This window comes from Elephas maximus, chromosome 26, assembly GCF_024166365.1.
Source record: "Elephas maximus indicus isolate mEleMax1 chromosome 26, mEleMax1 primary haplotype, whole genome shotgun sequence".
In the NCBI taxonomy this organism is placed as follows: domain Eukaryota; kingdom Metazoa; phylum Chordata; class Mammalia; order Proboscidea; family Elephantidae; genus Elephas; species Elephas maximus.
This window is the reverse complement of record NC_064844.1, coordinates 39,519,202-39,537,765: the sequence shown is the minus strand read 5'-3', so window position 1 is coordinate 39,537,765 and position 18,564 is coordinate 39,519,202. Positions and strand designations below refer to the sequence as shown.

Genomic DNA, 18,564 nt, shown 5'->3' with positions numbered 1-18,564 from the left:
AAGAAACCAAAAGAGAGCTACATAAAGGGAAAAACATATCATGCTCATAGATAGGCAGACCCAACTTTGTGCAAATGACAATTCTACCCAAAGCAATTTACAAATACAATGCGATCTTGATCCAAATACCAATGATATTCTTTAAAGAGATGGAAAAACTAATCATTAACTTTATATGGAAAGGGAAGAAGCCCGGAATAAGTAAAGCACTATTGAAGAAGAAAAATAAAGTAGGAGGATTCGCACTACCTGACCTCAGAACCTACTATACAGCTACGGTAGTCAAAACAGCCTGGTACTGGTACAACGACAGATACATTGACTAATGGAACAGAATTGAGAACCCAGATGTAAAGCCATACACCTACGGTCACCGTGTCTTCAACAAGGACCCAAAGTCCATCAAATGGGGAAAAGACAGTCTTTTTAATAAATGGTGCTGGCAAAACTGGGTGTCCATCTGCAAAAAAATGAGACAGAGCCCATATCTCACACCATATACAAAAACTAATTCAAAATGGATCAAAGATCTAAATACAAAGCCAAAAACTATAAAGTTCATAGAAGAAAACATAGGATCAAAGCTAGAAGGCCCTAATACATGGCATTAACAAGATATAAACAATAACCAACAACACACAAACTCCAAAAGATAAGCTAGATAACTGGGATCTTCTAAAAATTAAACACTCATGCTCATCAAAAGACTTCACCAAAAGAGTAAAAAGAGAACCTACAGACTGGGAAAAAAATTTTGGCGGTTACAAATCAGAAAGAGGTCTAATCTCTACAATCTACAGAAAATCCAACACCTCTACAACAAAAAGACAAATAATCCAATTAAAAAATGGGCAAAGGAAATGAACACTTAAGCAGAGAAGATATTCAAACCACCAACAGACAAAAGAGGAAATGCTCGCGATCAAGCCATTAGAGAAATGCAAATTAAAGCCACAATGAGATACTCTCTCACCCTGGCATTACTGGCATGAATCAAAAAAACAGGAAATAACAAATGTTTTTGAGGCTGCGGGGAGATCAGACTCATGCGCTGCTGGTGGGAATGCAAAATGATACAACCATTTTGGAAGACAATATGGTACTTCCTTAGAAAGCTAGAAATAGAAATACCATAGGATCCAGCAATCCCACTCCTAGGAATATATCCTAGAGAAATAAGAGTCTCACACGAATAGACGTATGCACATCCATGTTCAATGCAGTATTGTTAACAATAGTAAAAAGATGGAAACAACCTAGATGCCAATCAACAGATGAATGGATAAACAAACTGTGGTACATACAAACAATGGAATATTACGCAAAGACAAAGAACAATGATGAACCTGCAGAGCATCTCATAACATGGGTGAATCTGAAGGGCATTATTCTGAGTGAAATAAGTCAATCACGAAAGGACACATATTGTATGAGACCACTACTGTAAAAACACATGAAAAGGTTTACAAGCAAAAAGAAACAACCTTTGATGGTTACAAGGGAGGGGAGGGGTGGGGATGGAAAAATGCTCAATAGACAATGGAGAAGTGGTAACTGTGGTGAAGGGTAAGACAGTATACAATACTAGGGAAGCCAGCACAGCCCGTACAAGGCAAGGTCCTGGTAGCTCCATAGACAAATCCAAACTCCCTGAGGGACCAAATTGCTGGGCTGAGGGCTGTGGGAACCATGGTCTTGGGGAACATCTAGCTCAATTGGCATAACATAGTTTATAAAGAAAATGTTCTACATTCTACTTTGGTGAGTAGCGTCTGGGGTCTTAAAAGCCTGTGAGTGGCCATCTAAGGTACTCCACTGGTCTCATTCTTTTGGGAGCAAGAGAAAATGAAGAAAACTAAAGATACAAGGGAAAGATTAGTCCAAAGGAATATGCATAGAAATTACTAAATGAGAACCTAATTTGCTGTGTAAACTTTCACCAAAAACACAATAAAATATATTTAAAACTAAAAATAATTTAACACTTAAAAAAAAAAATAATAAGGCCATAAAGGTACTAAACAAAAACACAGTTTTTTTAATCTTAGAATAGGAAAGGCCACAAAGAAAAGATCGATAATTTTATAATTTTGACCACATAAACATTATAAATTTTTGGATGTCCAAACTCATGATAAACAAATTTGAAGAACCCATAGAAAACTGAGGAAAATAGCCTAACAAGAACAAAGGGTTCATTTCCATGCCTTATACAAACTCACAAATTGGTAAGAAAAGCACCATTAACAGAAAAGTCAGCATGGGATGTGAACACAGTTCACAGATAAAGAATGGCCTTTTTCAAAATGTGAGACTTGTGAAAAGTTAGACACTAAGCTCTTTCTCAACAAACTTGAGAACGAAACAGAAGCACAGCATGATTTATGGACTGAGCCCATTGTCCTTCCTTGTCACTGAATTCGTCAGCGAACAGACCATCATATAAATGGACTTAAGATTCATTCAGTGGGGCTGCAACTGTCTCCTACAGGCTTGCAAGAGCAGATGGAGCACATGTCCTCTACATACAGTAACCATCATACTGGTAGCTTGCAATCATCCATGGTGGGAATATTTACACCATGGAAACCGGCAAATGCTACAATCAGAGTTTTTTTCATTCTGGAGAGCTGGTTATTAAATACCACTGAATTCATCCCAAGGCACTGGGTACTGGGATCTTAAATTAGGAGACTACCACACTTTCTGAGAGTTTTTTTCAACTGGATTGAGATCAGAATGGGGGCAGAAGTGTCAAACAGGAGGCACAGCTGTATGTATTTTGAAAAAGAGCCCCAGGTAAATCTGATATTGCACACATGCATGTCACCATCCTCACCTAGAACCCTATTGGAAGTGTTGCAGAACTTATCTAAATCCATACAGCAAGAAAAAGAGACTAAACATGGTTCTTGGCCAGATCTGGGAAGAAAAGCCTGGGGCATCAGCTTACCTGAATTCCCATCTTCTCCCTCAGGGCCTGGAGCTCCTGTGCAAGCCTGAGTCGCTCCTTAGGCTCCTCATCCCTCAGGAACTCAAGATTAGACTCTGCCACACTGTGGGACTGCAGCACCTGCAGTTTCTGAAAAGGCCAAGACAGTTATTTAGATGAACATCTGATCATGATGTCTTTTATACCTTGAACTGCGTCTAAAGGGCACACCTTATCCCGAACAAGAACCCCCAACTAAATACTTACATCCCTACAAATAGTCACAAAAATCAACATTCCCCTTCACTATGGTTCTCCTACAGGCTACGAACTTGACTGTTAACCAAAGGTTGGAGGTTTGAGTCCACCCAAAGGCGTCTCAAAAGAAAACCTAGCAATCTACTTCTGAAAAATCACCATTGAAAACCTGACAGAGCACAGTTCTACTCTAATATACCTGGGGTCACCATGAGTCAGTATCACCTTGATGGCAACTCGTTCTCTTTAGAGTTCTCCTGAGGGGTCAGCCCTTGTACAGGAGAAGCAGGTTCCCATCGAAGAACAGAATTCAAGAGCGTAATTTCAATTTCACTGAAATTGTGCTGTACTCAAAACCCAAGGTCGCCTGATGGAAGCAGCAGTTAAGAACTCAAACGCCATGTATTGCAGCAATAACTCAGCTGCGTCCGGGGAAATGTGCAAGTCAGAGGAGGTTTAGATGACTCCAGAATCATAGCCACAGAGGTGGGTGTTAAGAGCATGCTCCATATTGTGGAGCAGCACCCTGTCTTCCACAAGTCATCTCTGGCCACTGTGGGGGAACATTTAGGATGACAGGGCTACGGCCATTATAGATTACACACATATACCCCACTGCGCTCCATCCTTAACTCTCCATCTCAGGCTGAGTTGGTGGATCACCCAACACACCAGCCATCTCCTATGACAATCCTCTTTTAGGAAAGTTACCTGGGTGTTTCTTTAGGCGAAACGTAGAATGATTGTGAAAAACACTAGAAGTCAGTTTACTTTCAAAAACACAAGAAAAGATTTTCCTTGATCTTAGGATAGCTTATGAGAACTAAACACATTTTGAAAATACTATTCCTCAAAAATTTTCCCTGATACAATTTTAGTCATACAAGCTTGTATGGAAAGATATGGTCCAGTGATAGCTTTAATAATGTTTTTCTGAATAAACTTGATAGTACATCCAGTAGAAAAATAGGGTCTTTGGAGTTTAAAGAGCTAGGTTCAAATCCCAGCTCTATCGCTTACTGGCTGAATGACCTTGGGGAAGTTACTGGCCTCAATTTCCTTACCTGTAAAGCTTTTTTTTTTTAAGAACATTAAAAGAAATTAATAAGCTAGTGATGTACCTACACGGAGAATATAATGGCTGTTTTGTTGTTATAAAGATTAAAAGTTAGCCTGTACAAACTGCTCTGTACCAGGGCTGGAAAATACTAAATACAATCTGTAAATATTACCTATTTTTTGTGATCCCCCACAAAGCCCAACAGAGTGTCTGGGCAACAGCTAGAGTTCAGCGAATATTTGTTGGGAAAGAAAAGAATTCACTTAAATTTTGTCTCATTTCTTGTCCAGTGACAAAAAACCCTTTGCGAAAATAAGGATCCTATCTAGGGAGTTCTTGCTATATACCAGACACTGTACTAAGTGCTGCATATGTGCTAATTTAATGCTTTCAGCAACCTATCTTGCAAAAAGGAAATTGAGGCACAGAGAGGTTATGTAACTCACCCAAGGTCACACAGTATGTGATGGAGCAAGGATTCAAAGCCAGACCCTGGCCTCTGGAATCTATAAGACTTGTACAAACTAAGAAACGAATTTTGAGAAGAAGCAGATTTTCAACAAAAGGAATTCGAAAAGCCTTTTATTTAGGGTACCTCTTCTAGCACAGAGTTCTGGTTGGCAACACTTTTAAATTCATCCCAAAATAATTTCTTTAGCTTGTCTATTTCTCTATAAAGGTTCTTCATCTCTTTTTCTTTCCATTCATCAAATTCTTTCTTAGCTTCTATTTCCTTCTGACGAATGATCTCTGCTTCCTACAAAGAAAAGCAAGCACGATGGAATCATTAATTCCACATTATGGCAAGTATTTACCAAAGACCTGCTAGGGAGACCGAAAGAACATTTATCCCACAGTCCCCGTTGTTTAGACTTGGAGTGAGGCACAGTCTTATCTAAATCATAAAGTCTGTCGATGATAGGGATCATGTCTTCTCTCTCTTTATATTCTTCACAATACCTGGCACAGCTGATCAATAAATGCATTCTGGGTAAATAAGGAATAAATGAAGAAATCAATGAGGTAAGTTTATGCATTTTCTTTCTAAAAATATTTATTGGGCATCTCCTCTGGGTTAGGTTCTGGAGCTTTTAGGATCAGACCCAGCCTTTGTCCTCAAAGAGCTAGCTAACAGAACAGTATAAGAAGTTAAAATTCAGGCCGGAGTACCCTCAGAGAATGTTGAATATTGCTGGAGACTATAACTCTCTGCTCCACTTTTGGCCGTACAGGTCTGGCAATAGAATTTAATTTTCCTTTCCAGGCTACCTAAAATCATTTGCCAAGTCCAGAAAGGCATTAGTCTTGCTCTGACTCCCAACTCTGGAAAAGGCTGCAGGAATTTTGGCCCTGAGGAATATATGAGCCTCGTGGGTCTCCTGGGTAGTCCACAACCCCAAGTCTCCCTGACGTTTCTTCTCCGTGCCCACCTGGAGCCGCCGCTGCCTCTCAGCCTCCCTCTGGGTTTCCAGCTCTTCTTGGGTCCACTTCAGCTTGGCTTGCAGCTCTTCCAGCACCTTTTCCACTGGCTGTTCCTGCTTCTTCTGTTTTCCCGTGGGGTCTGTGCAAAGAGAAGGTGACCAAGTTAAATCAAAAGGGCAATAAAGTGTATATAGTTCCTAGCCTCTGCAGTCACACTTCAGTCTCCCGCATTGTAGGTGGACCTTGGGCAGATTACATAACTCCTTGATCCTCAGTTTCCCCAAACTGCACAATGGGATAATACACCAAAAAGACCAAACCTGTTGCCATCGAGTTAATTCCAGTTCCTAGTGACCCTATAGGACAGAGAACTGCCCCATAGGGTTTCCAAGGAGCAGCTGGTGGATTCAAACTGCGACTTTTTGGTTAGCAGCCAAGCTGTTAACCGCTGCAGCACCAGGGCTCCAAAATGGGATAATAATGACATCTAATTCAGAGAATTGTTGTGAGGATGTAATGTGATAATAATGCAAGATGCTTAGCATAATGCCTGACATGACAGTTCAATAAGTGTGAACTATCATTTTTATCATTGCAGTGATGAGTCCCAGGGTGGCATAAATGGTAAAGCACTCGACTACTAGCCAACAGGGTGACTACTACCCAGAGGTACCTCAGAAGACAGGCCTGGCAATCTGCTTCCCAAAGGGCAAAGCCTTAAAAAACCTATAAAGCACAATTATACTCTGCACACACAGGGTGGCCATGAGTTGGGATCGACTTAACAGCAACTAACAATACCACCACCACGGTGCTGTCAATTAAAATATATATTTTGACAGTACTGACGTGTGGAGATGTGAATGCAAAATTTCTAGAATAACAGAAGCAGAGTACCAATGAGCATGCGCACACGATTAAGTACACACTGTACAAAGAACACATCTCTGACCTGACAGCAGAGGGGACTTTAAAGCAATGAAAATAATTGTAGTTTTAAATTTGCTCTTTTTTCTGTAATACAGCTTTTTTTTTTAAACCAACTTTATTGAATTATAATCTACATACAATAAAATGCACTCATTTGTGTTGGAAAATTTCCAGAACAGTTCATGGTGATATTTGAACAGCATGATGAACAAACAGAATTAATGTCGCTGAACTATACATGTGAAGACTGATGAAATGGCAAATGTTTTGCTACCACAATATATATTTAAAACAACTCCTACCAAAAAAAGCACCCATTTCAAATATATAGTTCAATGGGTTTTGACAAATACATATATCTGAGAAAACACCATTACAATCAAGATACAGAACGAGTAACGTAGCTTTAAGTGCATAGTTTTAAATTTCGAAGGAAAGAAAGGCAGCATGTGTTATGAAGGAACATTTTAACCACAGCTGCTTTAAGTGTATACTCTAAAATGTTTAAGTTAAAAAAAAAAAAAAAGAATAGATTCAGAATGAATTATAAAAGAACATTCTAACTAAACCACATACTGGTAAAGCAAGAGTTAAGGGTTAGTGAGAAAGACAATCGTACTTAAACATTTACTATTTTTTAACATATATTTAGTGATTATTAGATAGATGGTGCTATTATTAAAACTCGAAGCCTCTTCTTTGAAAAGAGACATGGTTTTTCTCAGGTTGGACTTTTTGGAAACAAGCAATTTTTAGATGCAGTAAAAATTAATTTGATTTAATAAAGTGATTTCAAGTAAGTGTAGAACACAAGCACTGGGGCATCAGGGAAGCCGCCTGCCTGAGAACAAAATGCTCATGAATATAACATAGCAAGAGCTTTCTTGAGAGCCAATTTTCTCTCCCCTTGCAGCACTTTACATTAAGGAAATAATCAGAGATATGCACAAAGATTTACAATCAAGAATATTCACCATACTGTGATTTATAATAGGGAAATTTTTCAGTAACCCATATATTCAAGAGAAGGATATTGTGAAATAAGTTATGATAGCCACATGGTGGAACACTATTCAGATATTTAAAAAGGATGCTTTTAGGGAGAGGCAGACCCAACATGGCAGTATAGACAGAAGCATCATGCCATCCCTCCATAGCAAAGACCCAAAAAACTAAGTAAAACAGAGACAAACATCAATCGCGGAACTCTAAGTGTCAAATGAAGAGATGAAGAACTCAACCAAGCACCAAAGGGAATAAGAAACTGAAAGAGAACAGAGAGCGAGGAGAGATACAGAGTGGAGGTGCCCTATCAGCTAACGTGGCACAGATTCACCATCTTCAGCTCCTCAGCCACCGGGCTCCCAGCAGGAGACTGAGCACCGAAAAACCACCAATACATGCTTTCCCACCCCCGACTCTTCTTCGCTTGCTTGGCCTCTGCCACTTCCCAGTGGGCCACGGTTGCCCAACCAGGAAGGCACTGGCTCCATGCCACTTGGATTCACCCTGCCCACACTGGACAGCTCCTCCGGTGCCATATTTTGTTCCTGTTACTGCTTTTTTCAGCTTCTTTTGGTTCTTCTCTCTCTCTCACCTCCTTCCCTTCCTTTCTCTTGAACATCTGGCTCTGTGTGCCATCTCTGCTCCTTCTTGACAGGTGTGAAGTGTCACTCAGCTGAGGAACCACTTCCCCGCTATGTCAGTGGGATTCTTGGGGGCATTTTTTTTCTCTCTCTTTTTTCGTTTTTGTTTTTCTTCATTTCTTGGATTCTTGTCTCTCTCCACTCTCCTTCTTTTCCCATCTCCTGAATACCTGGCACTGGGTGCCACCTCTGCCCCTTCTAGAAGAGCTGTGAAATGCCTAGCAGCTTGGGAGCCACTTCCCTGATCCGCGCTGCCAAGCTAGTGGGCTTCCTTGCAGATTTTTTTTTCTTTTTTTTGATGTCTTGTCTCATTCTACCATCTTCCCCTTCTTTCTCTTGAACACCTGGTGCTGTGTGCCATCTCTGCCCCTTCTAGACAGGCTGTGCAGTGCTGCGAGGCTGGAGAATCACTTCTCCGGTCCGTACTACCACCCCAGTAAGCTCCCTTGGGGTATTTTTTTTTTCTTTCTTTCCTTCTTTCTCTCTGCTTCTCTTTTCTCGATTTCTTGTCTCCCTCTACCTTCCTTCCTTACCCTTCTCCTGAACACCTGGTGCTGTGTGCCATCTCTTGACAGGTTGTGCAGTGCCACTTGGCTGGAGACCCACTTCCAGTGGGCTCCCTTGGGGCCTTTTTTTCTTCTTCTTTACTTTCTTTCTTCTTTTTTTTCTCAGTTTCTTATCTCTCTCTATCCTCCTTCCTTACCCTTCTTCTGAACACCTGATACCGTCCACCATCTTGCTCCTTCTTGACAAGCTGTGCAGCACCATTTAGCTGGGGACCCACTTCCGGTGGGCTCCCTTGGGGCGTTTTTCTTTTCTCTCTTCTTCTTTTTTTTTTTTCATGTTTTTTTGTCTCTCTCTACATTCCTTCCATTCCTTTCTCCTAATCACCTAGCCATGTGTGCCTTTCTCTCTCCTTTTTTTTCTTAAATCAGTTTCTTATCTCTCTCTCCCTTCCTACCTTTCCTTTCTCCTGCCCATCTAGCTGCATGTGCTGTATCTGTCCCTTCTTGACAGGCTGTGCCTCACTGCCTGTCTAGAAAGCCACCAGGACCAGCTTCCTCAGGTCTGTACCAATCCAATGGCAGGCTCCATCAGCACTTTTTTTTTTCTTTTTTGGCTCCTGTTTCTTGCTCCTCTTTCTCTTCTTTCCCACACCCACTCAGCTCCACACATCACAACCTCACCCCTTCCCCTCCTCCCTATCTGCAGCATACACTGAACATCACACTCCCAAGCAGCACAGGGAGTCTACCAGAACATACCATGCACTAACCCCCACCCCTGCCCTGTCAGCCCCAGTATGTGCCACAAACAACCCATCCCAGCCCCTCCCCTTGCACTGGACCTGCCCTACTGGTCCATAGCTGAGCAAATGGCCCTGTCTATTGGACAAGGTGGTGAGAAGTATTGTGCTCACAGATCAGCAAACAACAGAGAACCTCCAACATGTCAGCTCAGACATAACCAAATAAACAAAAAAGGAGGACAAAATAAACAAATCTATAATCAATCAATAAAGAAAATAACTACTGAACATCCTGAAGACAGCAGACTATATCAAAACATAAAAAAAAGGACAGATGGTTCCAGTAGGCATCCAAAATAAAACACCAGATGACCTTCCAGTAGAAGAAAAGCCACCGGAACTACCTGATAGGGAACTCAAATCTCTAATATTCAGAGCTACCCAAGGGTTGAAGGCAAAAGTAGGCAAAAATGAGGAAAAAATAAACAAAATCATGGAAAAAGCAGAGAAAATCATGGAAAAGGGAGAGAAAATCATGGAAAAGACAGACAAAACAATGGAAGAATTCAGGAAAATAATACAGGAACAAAATGTCAAAATAAATTCACAACTAGAAATCACACAAAAACAGCAATTAGAAATTCTAGAGATAAACAACAAGATTTCAGAAATGGACAGTGTCATAGGTCTGAGGAGCAGGTGTGAAACAATGGAAGACAGGATCAGCAAAATTGAAGACAAATACTTGGATACCACTTTGTTTGAGGAAAAATCAGAGAAAAGAATGAAGAAACCCTGAGAACGATGTGGGATACAATCAAAAGCAAAAATGTGCAAGTGATTGGAGTTCTAGAACAGGGGGGAGAAAACAGAAAATGCAGAGAGGATCACTGAAGAATTGCTGCCAGAAAAGTTCCCTGGTATCATGAAAGATGAAAAGCCGATCATCCAAGAAGTTCAATGAACCCCATATAGGATAGGCTCCAAAAGAAAATCACCAAGGCATGTCATAATCACACTCGCTAAAACCAAAGACAAAGAAAGAATCCTGAGAGCAGCTCAAGAAAAATGAAAAGTCGCATACAGAGGGGACACAATAAGACTAAGCTCTGATTACTCAGCAGAAGCCATGCAGGCAAGAAGACAGTGAGATAACATACATAAAACCATGAAAGAAAAAAATTGCTAACCAAAAACTCTTGCCCAAATATGATGGTAAATGGACCACAACTACCACAGCCTCCACCAGACTGGGTCCAGCTACCACCACTGACTGCTCCTGGACAGAGCTGGAATAAAATTCTAACTTGCAAAAAAAGACCAGACTTACTGGTCTGACAGAGACTGGAGAAACCCCAAGAATATGGCCCCCCAGACACCCTTTTAGCTCAGTAAGGAAGTCACTCCTGAGGTTCACCCTTCATCCAAAGATTAAACAGGCCCATAAAACAAAAGGAAACTAAAGGGGCACACTAGCCCAGGGGCAAGGACTAAAAGTCAGGAGGGGACAGGAAAGCTGGTAATAGGGAACCCGAGGTCAAAAAGGGAGACTGGCAACACACCATGAGCTGGGTAACCAATGTCACAAAACAATATGTGTACTAACTGTATAATGAGAAGTTTGTTCAGTAAACCTTCACCTAAAGTACAATAATAAAAAATAAAAATCATGCTTTCAAAGATGATTTCATGACACTGGACAATATGATATATTCTTAAATGAAAATAAGCAGTGGTCAAAACTGCATACTATATGATGACCATATATGTACACAGAAAAATAAACTGACAGAATACACCAAAACATTTACTGGTGATATTATTCATTATTTTTAATTTTCCCTTCTCTAAATTTATATTTTCTATATTAAAGACATATTTTCATCAAAATAAGTTTACTTAAGAAATGGAAAATCGACTGAACAGACACGGAAATAGAGGGTGGAGAGAAGGAGTGTGCTGTCTCATTAGGGAGAATGCAACTAGGAATACATAGCAAGGTATATATAAATTTTTGTATGAGAGACTGACTTCATTTATAAACTTTCACTTAAAGCACAATAAAAAATTTTTTAAAAATGGAAAATGTAGTTTTCCTTAGCAGCCTCTACTGCAGCTCCAAGAAGAATTAGACATGTAATAAATGCACAGAATTAGGTAAATGACACTATCTTAAAACTCTAAGCGTGTTCAGGAGCCCTGGTGGCACAATGTAAAGTGATCGACTGCTAACCGAAAAGTCAGCAATTCAAAAGTTGAAAAGACGAAAAAATAAGAAAAAAGTTTTATTTAGTAGGATTTTTATATTTATACATTTTAAAAGATATTTCTTGTTGAACCTTAAAAAATGAATGAAGTCTGCAAATTTCTTCATGAGGAAAACATAGTTTTGCTACTTATTTTGTTGTTTTAAAAGGTAAAATTAAAGTCATTAAGTCATGACTGTTGTTGTTGCATGCTGTTAAGTCGATTCCAACTCATACCAACCCCATGTGGCAGAGTAGGGTTTTCTTGGCCGAAATCTTTACAGGAGCAGATTTCCAGGTCTTCCTCACTCAGAGCAGCTGGTGGGTTCGAACCATTAACCTCAGCTTAACCATTGTACTACCAGGGCTCCTTTATGTCATGATAAGGTTATGTTAAATACAGAAGTCAAAGAAATGGTCAGCTGCTCATTTGCCCCATTTGAGCTCATTTGTAGTTAGCATTGGAGCCCCTGGTTACTCCAAACGGTTAACTCACTCAACTACTAACTGAAAGGTTGGCAGTTCAAGGCCACCCTGAAGCACCTTGGAAGAAAGGCCCGGTGATCTGCTTCTAAAAAGTCAGCCACTGAAAACTCTATGGAACACAGTTCTACTCTGACACACATGGGATTGCTGTGAGTCAGAATCAATCTGATGGCAATGGGTAGTTAGCGTCAGAGAATGGCAGATTCACGGTAGGGCTGGGAGGTAAGGGCCCTTCAAAGTCACTTGGTCTGACTGCCCCTATTCACAGTAGAGGCCACTGAGACTCAAGGGTGATGGGGAAGGGGAAAATAATTGTGCGATAGAAAGGGAAAAAGACTGGAACCCACCTGTCTGACTCCCACCCCTTCTCCCCAACACACGTGGTCAGAAACCCTGCCCAGCGTCCTAGGTAGGCCTCACATCCTCAACTAGATGATGGGGTTCTGAAGGCAGGTTTGTTGGTGTATGTCCCACCCTTACTCCACTAAACACCAGCCCCAGGCCCTTCCACAGTCCCAGGAGGGCCCTGGGCTGCCGCCTGGACTCACCGCCTTCCGCCATGCCTGCATGCCTGCGTTGGATGTGGCCCCGGAGAAAGGTGGCGTTCATGAACATCTTGTCACACAGGTGGCACTACACAGAAAGGATGCAGTGGGGAGGGCATGATTAGGATCACCTGAGTCATCTAGGTTCCCCTCACATAAAAACTCCCATTCCCTCAGGACCACTGAGCTGCTTCAGAAATGAAGAATCTGATTTACTGAGTAACGCAGTGACATCAACCCCAAGTGCACATTAGAAACACCTGGGGAGATTTAAAAAACTACCAGTGCCCTGAGGGATGGGGAACACTGGCTGAATATTTGATGACATTAAGGGAATGCTTCTTGATTTCTGTGTGTGGAAATGATATTGTGTGTTTGCTTAAAAGTGGAAGCCCTTGCCTTTTAGACAAATACTGATATATTTGCAGATAAAATTATGTAACAAATAAGCTTAAAAACAATCCAGGGGCAGGGGAAAGCGGGTATAGGAACAGACGAAACAACATTGGCCATGAGTTGGTAACTGTTGGGTTGGGTGGTTGTAGATGGAGGATCATTATATTACTCACTCTACTTTTGTATATGTCTGAAATTTTCAAAAAAAAAAAAAAAATCCTGAGGTCTCACCCAGGGTTAAGAATCACCAGAGGCAAAAACAGCAAATAAATAGCAGCTATAATTCCACATCCCTCTCCAAATGCATCTCAGACACTGCCAATCTATCATTTCCACCGTTAAACTTCAGAAATCTTTCCCAGCACAGCTTTGCAAGCTTCCGTTACTAGTCAATCGGGGTAAGTTGGCAGGTTAAATAAAACCTATCTTTTTGCATTAAGGCAAATGAGCCAGAAATTGCCAGTTGTTCCCCAATGTCCATTTTCTCCTTTTTACTTGGTAATAGAAACCCTGATCTGTAGCTGGCCATGAGGCCAAGGAAGGCTGCAAGTCTCCCTTACAACCAGGTGTGGCTGTGTGATCGAGTGCTAGTCAATGACATGTAAGAAAAAGTGGTACAGGCAATTTCCAGCAAGTGTCATTAAAGAACAAGTCATGCCATTCCTCGCACTCCCTCCTCCTGTTGGATAGAATGTAGACCTGAGAGCTGGAACTCAGGCAGCCATCATGGACCATAAGGCAGGAGCCACACGATGAAGCTGACAGAGCAACACACAGAAAAAACTGGGTCCCTGATAATCGTGGCATCTCATAACGTCCCTGGATTGCTTATCTCTAGATTTTGTTCATGAGAGAGAGAAATAATCTTCTATCCAGTTTAGACAAATGTTATTTGGGGTTTTCTGTCACCCATAGTCAAACCCAATCAAGATACAGCCTGGATTGACAGACTTTGTGTACTCTGTAGTTCTAAAGTGACACAAACAAACCTCTAGTTGTTAGAATCAGCTAGATGGGGTAGAGGATATTGTATAAGGCATCTTATTCCAAATCACAAGTCTCTTCTTTCATCCCACCCTTCTCTCTTCCCCCTTCTCACTTCAAACAGCACAGCCACAAACCAGGCACCAGAAGTTGGGCAGCTACCCGCTGTCATCAGACTAAAACTCACACTCCTTAGTATGGCATTCAAGACCACCATGATCTGGCTCTGCTATTCTCTCCTGTGCCATCTTTAACCATCTTTCAACCTCCACACAAACCCCACCCCCAAGCCATGAAAAGCCATCCTCCATCACATTGGCATGGCACCTTGATGTCTGCCTATAACACTTGTTCACAAAACTGTGCTCAGCATTCGAGGCTCAATTTAAAAACCACCTTGGGAGGACTCTCCCCCTCCCTCCTCTATGCTTCACAACTCCTAACACTTTCCTGATGTGTAGTGGACATTTGTTCACTTTTGGCTGAACAGCAGCTGCACCCTCTTCCTTTGATAACAGCACCTCAACTTTCCTCAGGAGAATCACCCTCTCCCTTACTCTCAGTCCTTCAGTCCATCCTGGGCTCCATGGAAGCCAATCAGAACCTACAGTCTCTAGGCCTTGTGATTGGTTCAGAGATGGGCAGAAGACCCAAATACAGTCAATGAGACATGGTGAGACATCGGCTGTGATTCTGGGACCAATGTAGGCCCTCTTTCATGCCAGCCTTGAATCCAGGAAAATGAGCAGCTGGCATTGCAGTGAACAACTTGCCACTGCAAGGGACAGAAACTTTCTGAGGATGGTACCTACACAGAGGAAGAGGAGCCTAGGGCTGCGGAAAAAGATGTGAGATTCTGGTGACATCATCTGATTCCTGGGGCAAGCCACACTTGAGACCAACCATATCCCTGGACTTTTCACTTAAATTAACCAATAAGTTTCCTATTGGCCTAAGCCTAGTTAGGTTACTGTTTTGTCACCTACTGAAAGGATTCTTACCCCTTTTTTAAATCATAATTAACTTTATATCGTATTATATCAATTACCATTCTATCAATTAATATTGTGTCATAATGATTCTTTTTGTCCCACCTACCCCCAAACCATGAATTCCTTGAAGACCTGAACCAGCATGACTTATGCCTACATCCTCAGAGCCTGGCACAGGACCTGGTTCCCATGATGGTTTCTTAAAGGGTGAGTATCCTCAGCCTACACTTTCCATGGAGATAGAGGCAAACACTCAAATGCTGCTCTGAATGATGAACTGTCACTTGGTTGGATAATGGAGTCACTTTTCCAAAAAGGGCTTGCCTCCACCAGCCCCTCACCACACATTGATTCCACACATACACACAAGCCTTTACACACCACCCTCTCTACATACACACACAAATCATACTCACATAGCCCTCCATATATACAGACACACTCATACCCTCTGTTAATACACACATAAGTACCCATGAATAAATCACACACCCTCCATAAATACATCCTTATATACATCCTTCTAAAAGAAGCCCTGGTGGCATAGTGGTTAACCACTTGGCTGCTAACTGAAAGGTTGGTGGTTCAAACCACCGGCCACTCCAAAGGGGAAAGATGTGGCAATCTGCTTCCAAAATGATTTACAGCCTTGGAAACCCTATAGGGAAGTTCTATTCTGTCCTATAGGGTCACTATAAAACTGAATCGACTCAAGGGCAATGAGTTTGGTTTTTTTGTTGTTGTTATACACACAAACAAGCACATATTACACACCACAAACTCTACACACACACACACCACACATGGATATACCCTCCAAAAATTCACATACACACATTAAACACACACACATATCCACAGTATCCATAACACACACACCCTTCATACATTTACACATATATACACCAGACACACACCATCTTGATAAATACAAACACACTCTATGCATACACAACCCCCACATGTACAGGCTGCCAACTTAGGATGTATTCAAATTATAATGAGCTGCATTTACAACCATCATTTTTTTGTGTACATCTTATCATTAGTAATATGGACTACATACAATATTGCACCATATAATTTGCTGAAGTTATCATCCTCAGCTGTTCACTTGCAGATGTTCAAAGATTGGCTTTGCAAAGATACTGATAATAAATGGCAATAATAATGAAAACTAAAAAAAAGAAAAAGAGATATTCGATTTACGTCTGGACCAACTTCCAATGGAGTCTTCGGAACAGAACCCCATGTTAAATCAGGGACTACCTGTAGTTTACACACAGAAGCACACACACACACATTTGGTAGAACCTGATCAGATGCCCTTGGGCTCTCTGGCCGTGAGCAGTATCTCTAAAATCTGCTCCTAACCAGTGAGAATGTCCCTCAGTGGCTTCGGGGTCCAAGGTGGTGGCCCAGTGGCTGGGGCTCACAGCCCTCCCACTCTTCCAGCCGTGCTGGAGATTCCTCACCGTGTGGTAGCCGTGGGTGCCTGTCTGCAGGAGCAGCTGCTGCAGGGTGCTGATCATCTTGCGGCACCGGCGGCTCTCCTCTCTCATGCTCTTGAGCTCATCAGCCTGGCGGCCCAGCTCCTGCTGACCACGCTCCTGCTGACCCATGCTGGCCTGCAGCTGGGCCTCAAGCTGGGCAACGCTGGCACTCAAGCAATCCTGGCAGTGTAGCAGGTACTCAATGGTGAGCTGCGCCAGGCGCAGTACCTTGAGCAGCACTGGGTCCACAGGCTGTCCGCAGCGGCTGCACGTCTCCCCGTCCAAGTTGCAAAAGGTGACGCCAGCGATGTTCTCCTGCAGGGTGGCCACGTCCAGCTCCCGCACCACTCGTTCCACATCCAGGGCGCTGATGCGCCTCCAGTCCACGCTGTCATGGCGCAGCTGGAACTTGAAGGCAGGGAATGTGTAGGCCCCAAAGAGCGGGCTGCTGAGGCCCTCAGTAGTGGCTGCAGAGGACTGCATGGGAGGGAGAAGCCTGGGGCTGACCACCGAAGAAGGGTGCCACCAAGGCCACGGCAGCAGGCCAATGACCTGAGAGAGGGCCTAGAAAATTAGAAGTGAGTCCAAGTTGGTCAAGGTGCATGTGGTTACATGCACCACACACCTGGCTAGTAAGAGCCTAAGCAGGGTGAGGTGACGTGTCTACCTAGCGACTGTGGTTTGTGTGATATGAGCTAATGTGGCCAGAGCTGTGGAAAGAAAGGGTGTGGTCTTTGCAGTCACACAGATATGGATTCAATTCCTTAGCCTTCAGCAAGTCCCTCCATATCTTAAAGCCTCCTGTGTAAACTGGGGACTACAGGGCCCATTTTGTAAGGTTGTGGTTAGGAACGAGGCATTTGAAGTACCCAGCCCAGAGCCTGGCACATAGTAGGTCCCCAGTGAATCCCCCTCCCCCAGACTCACCTCTACTGCCTAAGTGCCTGTCAGAGGTCTCGGTCAGGGAAAGAGCTGTCAAATGTATGAATTGGTCCTTCTGCAGCCTACATTTACCTCAGGATAAAGTACAGCAACTTAACACGGGTGCAGAGCCACCAAATGACCACCACACTGTGTCCTCTCTTTCTCCTGTAATTACAGGGTCATTGACCTCGTGAAAGAGAAAGGCCTTGAAGAAATGGTAGGGCTGGGTATGCAACAAGGGAAGGCCCTCCAGGAAAGGCACCTCACGGGACCTCACTGGCTTCATCCGTAAAAGGTAGCAATAATGCCTGTCCTGCCTACCTCACAGGACAGGATCGGAGAAGATGTGAGGGGAAAGCACTCAGTAATAATACTGGCCCTGTGGAGGGAAGAAGTGTGCTGTCTCATTAGGGAGAGAGCAATTAGGAGTGTATAGCAAGGTGTATATAAATTTTTGTATGAGAGACTGACTTGATTTGTAAACTTTCACTTAAAGCACAATAAAAATTAATTAAAAAAAGAATAATAATACTGGCCCCTATGCAGGGAGTACCAGCCTCTGTGCTAGATACAAATACCACCTACCAACCCACAAACAAGTATCATTATTGTTTATAAACAATGAAACTGATGTCTTAGAGAAGTTAAACTGTAGGTAGGGAGGCCAGAGCTGAAGTACAATTGCAGGTGTTTCTAGCTCCAAAACTTGTGGATGTTGAACCACCCAACACTGACTCTTGGGGTTATTTGTTCTAAAATTTCTCGTCCCTCAAAACTCCAATTCATTGATTTGCCAATTTAAAAAATATATATATATATCTTTTTTTTTTTTATCTTCATTTACAGAACGCCTACGTGTGTCAGCCCTAGTGCCCGGTGCTGGGTTACCAACATGTATTAACCACATCTCAAGAGCTCCTCACAGCTGCTTGTTTTCCACAGTACCAAGTCCAAACCCTGGTCTTCAAGACCACCCACTGAATGCTGCCCACTCGCCTTTT

General features: G+C 42.4%; 1 protein-coding gene across 9 annotated transcripts in view; it reads right to left on the bottom strand.

The window, feature by feature from the left end:
* Positions 1 to 18,564, bottom strand: part of DZIP1L (DAZ interacting zinc finger protein 1 like) — an 85,150-nt gene that overhangs the window by 49,503 nt on the left and 17,083 nt on the right. For all 9 annotated transcript variants that reach the window (XM_049870275.1, XM_049870280.1, XM_049870276.1 and 6 more), the window contains 5 exons: positions 16,622 to 17,203; positions 12,778 to 12,862; positions 5,681 to 5,811; positions 4,846 to 5,007; positions 2,954 to 3,082 (listed from right to left, as the gene is read on the bottom strand). In XM_049870275.1, the coding sequence (XP_049726232.1) occupies positions 2,954 to 3,082; positions 4,846 to 5,007; positions 5,681 to 5,811; positions 12,778 to 12,862; positions 16,622 to 17,122 (1,008 nt within the window). In that variant the 5' untranslated portion in view covers positions 17,123 to 17,203. The remainder of the gene's footprint in view (positions 1 to 2,953; positions 3,083 to 4,845; positions 5,008 to 5,680; positions 5,812 to 12,777; positions 12,863 to 16,621; positions 17,204 to 18,564) is intronic.